Source organism: Crocodylus porosus, unplaced genomic scaffold (assembly GCF_001723895.1).
Source record: "Crocodylus porosus isolate Cpor-Errol unplaced genomic scaffold, CroPor_comp1, whole genome shotgun sequence".
NCBI lineage: Eukaryota > Metazoa > Chordata > Crocodylia > Crocodylidae > Crocodylus > Crocodylus porosus.
Genome location: NW_017728907.1, coordinates 20,609,106 through 20,621,392, shown reverse-complemented (window position 1 = coordinate 20,621,392; position 12,287 = coordinate 20,609,106). Strand labels below are relative to the sequence as shown.

Below are 12,287 nucleotides of genomic sequence, written 5' to 3'. Positions count from 1 at the left end.
AGGCCCCCCGTCCCCTCCCTCCTCACGCACGGCCGAGCCGGGCTCACGAACCTCGCGGAGCGGCTAAGAGGGGACCGGGAACGGCTTTCACCCGCTGCAGCCACGTAGGGCACGGGATGGGCAGGGACCGGCTCCACCCGGACCCCTCACGCACCGCCCTCGAGCGGCAGCCGCTCCCCCGGCACCCCTGCCCCCGCCACGCGAGCGGGCGCGACTGCGCATGCTCCCCGCGGCAGGAGCACACAGCGGCGGGGGGCGTTTCCCGCGCTGCGCCGCACTCACCCGCGGGGCAGCGCGGTGGGGGGGAGGCGCAGGAGGCGGTGACAAAGGAGCCAGCAGCAGCAGAGCGTTGGAAAACAAAGAGCTTGTAATAATGAAAAAAGGACAGATTTTAGTAACCAATCACTTTTTCCTTTTAAAAACACAGAACCACAGGAACTCTGGGACACAACCACCTAGAACTAGGAAACAGTACCACAGTGTGCAGTAATTTTTTTTTTTTTTATGTTTTTGTTTTTTTTAAAACCTACTTATCAGGAAGGGTATGCCACACTTCAAATTCAGATCCATAGGGGGTGGGGGGAAAAAGGGGACAGCTAATAGCGCAGTCACAGATACATCATGAGTCCAAGCAAGCGGCAAGTCTTTGTCCTCACCTTTTCCACTTAGCCAGAAAAGAAAGAGTGGAGAAGGGGACAGAAAAAGAGAGAGGAAAAGAAAGAAAGCACCCACAGAGGACTAATCACATTCCATAGTTACTTTTGACATCTACAGCTCAGAGATTCATAGAATAATCATTTAGACCAACACAGCAGGGGAGAAGGGGCAGAGAAAGATGACAGTGGGACAAGGGGGTTGCTGAAGGGGCAAATACATTCCCGCCCCAGCCCCCTTCCTAATACTGTTCATTTAATAGAAGGATCTACAGGATAGTTAGAAAACTGGTAAGTCGCAAGGTAACAGGCTAAAGAGATTTCCTGTGTGCTGAAAAGGGCTCACAATTTGGCTTTAAGAACCGAAAGGAATTACGCATTTTTCTGGCCTAATTCTAGCCCCAGGACTCGCAGCAACTGTCCTCTCACCTCCATTACAGCGCTGCAGTGGCACAGAACAGAGCTAGCTCAGCCCTGCCTGGGCAGCAGGGGAATTAAGACCAGACTTTATCTCAGTGTTTCTGGTCCCTTTGACCTTGGAAACTCTGCGTTTCTCTGACAGCTTTAGAGACTAGCACCTTAAGATTTGTAGTAATGACTTTAATCCAACAGGTGAGAAGCTTCATTACTTACTTGGGGCTGGACCCGATGATCTTTCGAGGTCCCTTCCAGCCTACATTCTAGGAATCTATGAAATCACTGCCAATGGTAGATAATTAGATTTGCCCCAATATATGCAATGACTTCCTTTCTGGGACTCAAGTCAGGTTTTTAGTGTCACAATATTGAGCTGGGGGTCAATGGCTAAGAGAGTCTGACAATGTCTAAAGTTGGTATAGTGATTTTTCACCCTTCCCCAAGGAGTCTCAATTCTCCACTTTCCCAATAAGCCAAACCAACTCACAGCCTTCCAGAAAAAAAGACTTTGAGACAGAACAGCTTTTTAGCGCTAATTAATACTGCTGCAGAAAGAATAAAGGAGACTATGGAGCCCTTAAGGCAGCACTTGGGTTGAATCGCTCAATCCCAACCAAGTCGGTTTGGTCCTCAGCACCCTAGTCATCCTATCAAGCAGGACCTATAGAATCACCAAAATGCCTGGGATAGGATATTTCCCAACTTGGGTGTCCTTATATTGGGCACTTTAAAGTAAGTTACCGTTTTTTTCAGAGGCACTCAGCATACACAACTTCTGTTGAGGTCAAAGGGAGCCACAAGCAACTCAGCCTCTGAAAAAAGTCAGGCCATTATATTCTGTGAAATGCCTCAAGATGGGTAGCTGAATCACATTTGAAAAAGTTGGCCCTGGTCTCCATCACTTTTTGGAGTTTTGCTTTGCAGTAAAAATACTCCAGGGATCTTTAGCTCCCTGTCAACCTGGCTCAGGGGCAACTACAACCTCCATCTCCCTCTATAGAAACACTGTTGTGATGTTTTGTGATCTTGGATGCAAAGGCCTCAAGATTGGCAAAGCCAAATGCTACAAAGCCCAATGCACTCTTCCTCTCCCCTTAATGTGCATGTGTCAGGCCAGAAACAATGACTGACGGGTAAATTGAGGTTTACACTGAGACATGTCAGAGAAGACATGCTGGACCCAAGAAGCTGGTTAAACATGAGTGAGGGAGGGAGAAAAGAATTTGTTTGTTTGGGCCTGTAGTGTGAATAGCAGCGAAAGACTACTGAAAGTTAGACGAACCAACATGTAAAAAGGTAAACAGAATGGTAGCAAGAAAAGCTTTGTTTTCTTTTCTTCTTTTTTCCCCCAAAGGATGAGGATCAATCTTCCTGATCTACAATAAAGATTTGTCCCTAGTTCCAAATGGCCATGTCTTGCCTCTTCAAGACCTTTATTGTCAGTACCCTCCTATGAGCATCGGAGACAAAAACAGTGAACAGAAGAGCTGGTGTGGATGAAGGTATAGGGCAGGCAAAGTTTGCCTCAGATATACCTGTATTTTTAAATGCAGGGGCATTCAGGCTGCAACCATGGAAATTAGAGTGACGGTCATTCTCATTTCAAACCAATTACAGTTTATACAGAGCCTCTGGGCATTCTGGCTTTTATTTGCCAAGTCAGGCTCTGAAAATCCATAGCCTGCCCCATGAATAAAATCCATTTCCTTACTTCCACCACCAGCTTCATCCTGCCTCTCAGATCATGTCTGTCTATGGACCCCCGGATAGGGATCCCGCCCTTCCTTAAAGCAAAGTAGGAAAAACCTGGGATTTAGGATGAACATTTTGCCAGGGATCAAAATTTCATTTTCATGCAGTACAGCCAGATGCTGAAGGAAGCATCCAGGTAATCAGACATATGTAGACTGTCAGTCATGAATCTTTTGCATTTTGAGAATGGATCTGCTTGACCAGCATAGCCCTACAAAATTTTGGAGGGAAGAAATAAGTTTGGGCAATCTGGACTCTGAACTCCAAGCAAGAATTAGAGGTGACACTGTTGTGTAGTTCTGTGGATGGGATCATCCAAAAGCCAAAACAGAGACCCCTTTCCTGCTCTTATAACTCAGTTGAGTACAAAGGAGAACCCTGGTCAGACCTCAATTCCAGCTGCTATTAGAGTATAACATGACCAGAGACAAGGGAGGATGGTTATAGAATAACCAGGTCATGGGCCTTTCCCCGCTTTTGCTTATGGAAGTTGGGAACAGTTTCCTAGCTGTCCCAACATCCCTCCTTGGTGTAGTTCAAAACATCAGATTAAAAACCCGGTTCCTGCTCTGCTCTCACCCCACATTCTGGATCTGTTAATAATACTTGTTTCCTTCTGCAGTAGCCGTACAAATGACCATTACAGAAGTCATTTCCTCACTCTTACTTTGCAGAACATTCACTAGAAGAGCTATATTTCTGTTACCAGCTGCCTGGCTAGATCTACCTGACAAGATCTCATTCAATGGGCCAAATATTATTCATTTAGACATCGAATCTAACTTCCAAAATCTCTGCAGTCACAGAATACAAGCCCATGCAACAGCAATCTTGAAAACTGAACAACCTTGAAAACCATGCTGCTGGGAACTCAGGGATGCCGACTTGGGTTCTAGGTACCTTCCCTGCAGAGAGTATCTTCATTGCCAAAATGTTTTTGGTTTTTGTTGTTTTTTGTTTTTACCAGGGAAATAGTAGAGAGCTCTGTAACAGAGCAGTGGAAAGAAAGCAGGTGAAGAAGCAGACAAACAGACGTCTAGACAGCATTGGGAGTTCTCTCCTTGTGGATTTTGATACACCGCTGAAGGAAACCCAGCAAGACCTCTGTTCTTAGCTTCTTCCTTCAATGCCAGCTGTAAATCTAATCATTTCACACAGTGCCACTCACTGATATCAGAGGTAAGCTTCCCCAAACATTCAGTTCTGCTAGCTGAGTTCAAAATTAATGAATATTTTGTTTCCTTTAACTGTTCCATGATGCTTTAAAATTTCCTCTGTACCACATTACAAAATATTTTCAGGTGCTGTAATTGTAGCAGTTACTTTTCATTTGCTTCGCAAAGGAGAGATAGCAGTAAGCACAATTTATTTTTAAAGCAATACTTGCTAAGTAATGATGCATCATTAGTTTTGATTGTGCCTTTTGGGTGGGATGCTACTTCTTTTAAACTGCCTATTGATACATAGGGCCTCACTATTCTCTGAGAATTTTAGTTGTTGAAGACATTCTAGCCATTCACTGCCAGAGCACTGTGCATCATTACCTTCCACATAAGAGAGTTCTGCTCCCTGTGTGCTATAACCTGAATAGAAGGTTTTGAATAAAGGACAAAAAAAATCACTGAAATGCAGGGCTTCGTCATCATAGACTCCACTTCCAGATGAACAGATGCATCTGTCTGTCAGAACAATGGTCATGAGTCAGTCAATACTGGGGAGGGGAACTAGACTCCTGGGCACCAAAAGTGTGAACTACAGAATTCTATGCTAGTCTGCATTGTTCAGATTCCCTTTCATTGGAGTGGACTGGGCCTGTAATACCAGCCAACCCCAGCTGCTGCACAGGAGGATTAACACAATATACACACCATCCAACCCACCATAATGATATTATCATATTCAGCAAATCAAATGATAATGCTCAGGCATTTCCTGGCACATCAAACAAAGCTCCTTGGTAAGTTCAGGTTGCACAGTGAAGCTGGCAATACTTTAGATACTTGTAATGCAGCTCTTACTCTGCCAAGGGGCACTGGCTCACTACTACTGAAATAGAAGTTATTTTACTCTATTTAAAATAGATGAATACAATTAAGTTTTCCTTCTTTAGTTCCTCTGGGCAAGAGGCACAGCAGGCAAACTAAGAAAATGCAACGCACTAGCCAGATGCAATAAGCTGTATGATTGGCTAATAAAAGAAAAATAATTTAACAGCAACTGAGCAAAGATTTCTATCATCTAATTGTAAATAAACAAGTAAAAAATTAATCTGACTTAGTTAAGGGCTTCACCTCCAACTCAACCCTTAGAATAAATGCATGCAGTTAGCTCCCTGGCAGTGCCATTAGTCTAAAAGTACTTAGGATACACGTAAGAGTGATTAACAAGGAAGTAGCATATCAGTCATGGTAACCATGCCCTATCCCAAAAGAATTCAGAGACTTCAATTGCGGAGAAACTTCAGCCTTGGGACAGAAAAAGGGTCAGTGGAAACTGAAGTAGCTTCCCCAGGGCCTTGGTATTATATCAGCCTTCAGTGCAGCAGAGTAGGGCACAAGTAATATTACGCTTAATAGTAATACATGTCAAAGCTTTATGCAAACACAAAAGCCCCAGTGATGCTGTGCACAGTCCTCACAAACATTCTCATTGTTTTCTTCTAAATGGGGAAGATCAATATATGCTATATTTTTATCAAGCTGGAATCATCATTTCTACTTAATTCGCTAAGCTGTAAAGATGCCCTTTACCCTAGTCTACTTCCAGTGAAAGTCTGGCCCGCAGCTAACGTCATTGTTGACCATGCTGAAAACGCAACTGGGCAGCACGCTTTTGGTTGATGCCAGGTGAGCTGTGCAATTTAACATGTAATTTAAAAGACCAAGATTTGTATCCTTGGGGCAACATATAGATCCCTCTTTGTCCCATGGTAAGCTCCAGGGTGCCAGTTCTCTAAGTGACCTACCTCTGAACTAACCCTGTAACAAACCCTCCTCCCACACATAACAGATCAGATTCTCTTCTCATTCAATGTCAGTTTTTCTGTATCTAGCTGCAGCAGAATGATGGAAAAGCTCCCTGTTTAATATAGGGGTAAACAGTGCCCTAGCCTCATCTCATTAAGATTAAGGCATTGATAAAATAGCTCCTAACCTGAACTAACCCATTTTTTTGCCTGGGTATATGGACTCCTGGCAGGATTTATTCTAACTTTCCTTTCAAGAAGTTCTCAGAATCATCTGCACTGTTTTCCTACAGCCACAAGGAAAGACAAGGATGAACTGGCATGTGAAACATGTCCAGGCTTCTGACACAGAAGCAGCAACTAAAATTCAAAAGAGAAACTTTGGTTTAAAATAAAACTAAACTGAGAAGAATATTTCTTAAAAGGAGAAAAGAATAGAATAGAAGGTCAAACTGGTGCAAATTATCTCATGGAAGAGGGATTTGCAGGGAATAACCCACATGAAAAATCCAGATCTACACCCCTCTGCCTTGTTTTACTTTTACAACCTTCATTGCACAGGACTCAAAATTGTTCTCATATGGTTGTTAAGTATCATAAATAATGTGAAAACTATATGCAACAAATACATCATATTTCAAAAAAAATATGAAAAGTTACATCAAATTAAAAAGTAGCTTCGTGAATGAAGGTACTGCTCTAAATGCACTTTCCCTGCAAGTGCAGCCAGTGCCTTGGCGCTGGATATGAAGGAAAAATAAAACAAAAAAATCAGAGTTAAAAACCCAAGTCCGGTTTCAACCAGTAAAAACCGGGCCAAGCAGAAGCCAAGTGTGTTCTCGGTAGTGTCCCATCAGGGAGTCCCTATGATGCTTGTTCTTCAACCAGATAGGTTTTTTGTGTGTGTCCTTGTTGTGATTGTAAACAATCCTTAGATACTTCTTTTCTGAACTGTCCTCTGATTGGCAAAATGAAGTAAAATATTTATTTTTAAAATAGAAAATCAAAATTAAACCAGAAGAAACTAAACGAAACACAGTGAGCTTGTTGGAGTCCATAGGATCCGGTCCGGAAGAGCTCGGAAAGTGTGTTTAGTGTTTTCTCCTGTTTTCAGCTGGAACCGTACCAGAGATTGGGTTGGTTGGAGAAATGGGTAATAGAGAAGGAAAACAAGGGATGTGGAACATGACTGTGGATGTTTCATGTGTTTGCTTCATCATCTGTGTCCTCTATCAATACTTTAGTGTCACGAGCCTTGGACCTGGAAAACAAACAAAACATACACATTTGATGTGGGGACACTAGTTTTTAAATATATTTCCTATTCAGGTAAAGTCCTGCCCAGCAGATAGGCAGTAATTCTCTCCCACTCTTGGGAACACCTGAACCTCACAAAGATACAAAAAAGGCTGGGTAGCTCCTTTTTTCCCCTCTGTACTTGTCTTTCCAATATAGGCTGTTTTGCATGCAAACAATGCCCTCTGCTGGTTAGCTACTACAGTACAGTAAACAAGGGACAAAGTATAAAAAATTAGTTTGGAGCCTATTAAACCAGAATAAATTTTATCTGTTAGAATAGAATTAATTCTTTATTCATTGCATATAGATAAATGCACAGCAGATGATGCACGTAGTTACCTACACCAGAAATCAAGCTTGCCAGACATGCAGTACTGCAGATTACTCTTATTCAATCTGTCCCTGGGCTTCACAAAGGGACAGCAGCTTATTTTAGGAGATGCATGACTTCACTGCATGTCTGTGTGACAAACTGAGTCTTAAATGTTGATCTAAACCAAGCTCTGTATCTTACAAAAGTACACTTGCTTAGTGAAGCTGACTGAACAGAGCATATTGCATCTATGCCTGACAGATTAGCATTGGGCACAGTCCAAGGAATTGATATGTATGCATCAATCCCTACCTACATGGTTTGGCCCCTGGCTATATGAGGAACTGCCTCTTCCCAGAGTGGGCCCAGCCCAACGCAGCCACAGCAGTAGCCAGGGCAGGGAAAGAACAGGCTTCCTCCCTCACTCAGGCCCAGGCTCACTTCTCCCCCATCCCCCTCCCCTGCGTCGGCCCTGAGCCTGCTCCTGCTGTCCCCAAGCGGGCACAAAGTGTGGGGGGAGGAGCAGTTGTGCCGTGGTATCAGCGGTGATGGTGGGACCAGGGGAGGACTGGACCCGGGCCTGACGCCAGGGAGTGGGGAAAGCGAGCCCAAGCCAAGGGTAAAAGCCGGCCTGCCGCGGCCAAGGGGTGAGAGGGGGAAGGGAAACAGTGGGTCTGGCCCAGTCCAACACGGCAGCTGAAGGGGGAGGGGAGGAGCAAGCCTCCTCCCCCCATCAGGCCCAGACCCATTCCTCCCCTACCCCCGCTCCCCTGCGTCAGCCCCAAGCCCACTCTTCCCGCCCCCCGCCACCACCAGGTTGGCCTGGGCCCACTGCTCCCCCCCAACCGGCAGTGGCCTGGCTTCTTTCCACCCTCAGGGCCGGTCCTCCTAAGCATTGGGCCTGGGTGTGCTCCTCCCTTCCCCTGCTGCTGTGGTGGGTAGCAGGGAGCAGGCCCAGACCTCAAGCAGCAGGGGTGAAGGGGGAGTGGACCTGGACGCATTCCCCCCCCACCATTCTTGACAGGTAATTAGTTAGTTTGTATATAATCTCTAAGACACCAGCATGAATAATAAATCAACCCATGCAAGCCTTGTTGTGCTACATACTGTGAAGCAAGGCGAGGTCGGCGTAGGGAAACACTCTGGCTACGCTTCCACTGCTTGTTCTTCTGCCGGTTTCGGACACCCTCTTCCTGGTCCATCATCTGCTCTAGTAATGTCTGATCATCAGCATTCAGTGGTGCCACTGAGATGTCTCGGACAGCACGGAACTCACCACAGTTGTTCAGATGCTCATTTTCCAGACGGAAGAAATTCCACACAAACCGGCTGGAAGGAGAAAAGTAACTGCAATGAAAATAAATCAGTCCCACTTTCATAGAGATGAGCAGTTTTTTGCAAAGCAGCAGTGCAATCACATACATACATATTACTGCACACTATGCCCTGGGATCACAAACTGCCCCTGGGAGAGCACCAACTGACCATTTGGAGAGAACAGTGATAAGTATGTGAACAATTAATAAGAAGCATCTACCACCACACCTCAGCTGAAGAAGAAAAGAAGCTTTTCTCTGGAGAAAAGCAGATTGGGCTCTCTGATTCACTGTTCCAACAGCAAACATTAACCCAACATTGCTGGTACAGGGGTAATCCAAATATTACAACTGAAAGGAAGAATACTAAATTAAAAACCAATGCAGTAATATCCAGCTGCAAGTTCTTTTGCTCATCTCAAGCAGCCAAGGTGGGTCTCCTGAGACAGCTTAAAGATGCAGAAAACATTAATGTCCTGGGGGTGCTTGATGCTAGTCATACAAAATTTCATTTAACACTTGGGAAAGCAACATGATTTTGGGCAAATTTACAAATTTAGCCCTGGGTAAAAAAAGTAAAAAGTTGTGCCAGTGAAATGGTAGAAACTATGAATTTAACAAATCCCTCCAAAATGAAATTAGGAGTAGGTCCACAGCAAATAGGACACAGTCAGGAAGAATCCAGGTTCCATGCTTGCCTACCTTGCCTTACCACATGTGACATCCTTGTTGTGACAACCTAGCCTTTTGGAGGTTTCAGAACTCTAGCTGGATTACTAAGGCCCCTGCCAGACATTACACTTAAGGAGTGATTAACTGGATAATCACATCTTACGTAGTGACCTGGCCACATGATTAACGGCATAATAAAACAAGCAATACGCCAGAAAATTATTACACGAGAGGCATGGCAGGAAGTGCAGTTGTTGGAATTTGCATCAGATCCCATCATGCCTTTATTTTAATGTTTGTCAGGGGCCTAAAAGGATGCTATGCAATGTTCCAATCAAGCTAAGTGCTTTTTCCAAGCTCTAACCCTTTTTCATTTCACAGGTTTGTGACCTCTAGACTTGTGAAAAGTGAGATACACCCTTCTCTTGCTGTTATTCTTTATGAAACAAAGAGTAAAAAACAGTTTGAAATAAAGGGTTTAAGGTGAGATGCCTTACCGGAAAACCTCAAGTGGTGCAAAGACAGTAGAGATTATGTCCCCCGCAGATGGAAAGATTTGCATGGAGGTAAGAGAGATCTGGATGGTCCAGGCAAAACGTAAGATCACATCTTCTATAATGGCACAATAATAATATGCCTGAGGAGCAAGCAAAGAGACAGGACAAGTCATCTTCAAAATTCTACATCTGCCAAACTAGTATAAAGAGGAAGACCCATGCCCTAACAAGTGTTCAAATTTACTTGCTAACTTTTATATTATTGTGATTACATTTTAAAGGCTTCTGAAGCAATCTGTGACAGATGTCACACAGAGACATTACAATAGCATCAAGTTTAACACCTTTCCTTCATCTCCCATTCTCTGACAGAAGACTCTTAAATTTATCTAGTAAGGCAGAGATGATCATCAGAGATATAGATATAATGAAAGGGAGGTATATGGTTCTGTCAGTACTTAAACACCTGAGTTATGCAAGGCCTTGTCTACATAAAACTAGTTAAACCTATTCAAAAAGGATTTACAGTAGGGGTGTGTGGATGTGTGTACACAAAGTCATCAAATCTTAACTGGCACAAGCTAAACTGATATACAGTGTTCTTATGCTAAAATAAGTGTCCACCTAAGGAGCTTGCAACAGTCTGTCTAAATCCATTTCTAAGAATTAGGCAAGGCCACACTTGTCCATATGAAGAAGAGACCAACATTTATTCTGCTTACAAACAAAAAACACAGCACTTTACCTTAAACTCAGTGCACCCCTGCGCCAAGCCCAGCACATGCCCAGAAGAGGTATTGTGTTAGTTTGACCTGGCTCACCAACATCTGTACAGATCGGGCACTTCAGCAGGGCCTTTTTGGTGCTTTTATCTACTGGTTGATTCAATCATCTATTAGATAAAAGCACCAAAACAGCCCTGCTGAAATGCCCCATCTGTACAGATGTTGCAAAACTGGGTTGAACTAACACTGCTTCTTCCAGTGAAGCACGGTTTGTTTGTTTTTTCACATCTGTCAGCAGGCTTACTTCTTTTCATTAATTCTTTTAACACTGGTTTTCTTGCTGTTGCTGTTTACTGAGCACTTGTTCATTTACTTGAAAAAATTAACAAGTTTTTCTCTGTGCATTTGGTTTTACTGTACTTCTATATAAATACTATGATTCTCGATGTATCCAAGGATGTCATAACTGCTTTATTTTAAAAATTCAGCATTACTTGTATATCCTCCTTTTGGTACCCAGGGGATCATGAAAGTATAGAACACACTTACATCTTGGTTTGTAAGGGGGCTGAGACAGAGCCTTAGGATTTCTATTGAATAAAACAAGCAGTATGATAACGGGGAAGAGGAACATTGCATCCTGCAACCATTTATATATTAGTGTTATATCCATATGTCACTTAGGTAGTATCATTCACTCATAGGAGAAGTAATGGAGTCTTATTTCTCACTGCTTACTGAGAAATAAGAGTCGCACAGTACTCTCCTACTAGACCCAGCAGGATATAAGAAAATACCGTTCCATTAGAGATAATAAGGATGATGCCAGTCCCCTCCAAAGCCCTGAGGCACACATTACTTACAACTGAGAAATAAGATTTAAGGTTTAAGACTGAGAAGTTTTAAGACTCAGACACCCAGATATTTTTTTAACAATCTTACTTAGTAGTGACATGCTAATATTTGGAATTAATGTATGCAGCACTTACCTAAGCAACCCTCAAAGCAACGTAAATTAAAATGTTTTTCAAAGGCTAATTGCTAATAAAAATGTTTTTTTCTATGTATTATTCAAAAAAAGACTAGTTCAATTCAGTAAACTCAGGGGACAGACTCCCACTCCATCCTTCATTTGTCCTAGTATTTAGTACCATGGTCTGCTATCAAATACACTTATAAAAAATAATAATTATTCCATGCTTTGAGACCCACTCCTGGTAAGCTAAAAGAGTTACAGAATCTAGGGATGAGGAATGGATAGAGTGAAGGCTAACTTTTTTCACTCTGTGTTTAAGTCAGATGTTTATTTAACATTTATCTAGTTGTGCTTCCATTTAAAAACCCATTAAGAGATTGCACACAAAGTGTGTCCACACAAACAGGGATGTTTGTTTCCCCAGGGACAAGAAGCGGCAACGACAAGAAGACCTACCTGTCCCCAGAGAACGCCCATGCCACGCACCTGCTGGTGTGCAGCAGGTTACCCCAGGTGGGGTAGGGGAGATTTGGGCCAGCACTGAGTTGGCCCCAGCAGCCTTATCTAGGCTCCTGGGGGCCTCCTCATGCTGCAACAGCACCGATCCTGCTGCTCAGAGCCTGGATGGCAGCTGGAGTATGGCTCTGGCCAGCCAGGCTCTGGTTTTGGGTGGCACGAGCTGCTCTGCCTTTTTTTTTTTTT

General features: G+C 43.5%; 2 protein-coding genes across 2 annotated transcripts in view; both read right to left on the bottom strand.

Moving 5' to 3' along the window:
- KIAA1614 (KIAA1614 ortholog) overlaps positions 1-72 on the bottom strand; it is a 64,571-nt gene extending 64,499 nt beyond the window's left edge. The window contains exon 1 of the mRNA XM_019530943.1: positions 52-72. The gene's annotated coding sequence lies outside the window, so the exon portion shown is untranslated. The remainder of the gene's footprint in view (positions 1-51) is intronic.
- A 3,686-nt stretch (positions 73-3,758) lies between these two features.
- XPR1 (xenotropic and polytropic retrovirus receptor 1) overlaps positions 3,759-12,287 on the bottom strand; it is a 190,537-nt gene continuing 182,008 nt past the window's right edge. Inside the window, exons 12-14 of the mRNA XM_019530946.1 lie at positions 9,885-10,024; positions 8,507-8,728; positions 3,759-7,048 (exon numbers count right to left, since the gene is read on the bottom strand). Coding sequence (XP_019386491.1) covers positions 6,988-7,048; positions 8,507-8,728; positions 9,885-10,024 — 423 coding nt within the window. The 3' untranslated portion in view covers positions 3,759-6,987. The remainder of the gene's footprint in view (positions 7,049-8,506; positions 8,729-9,884; positions 10,025-12,287) is intronic.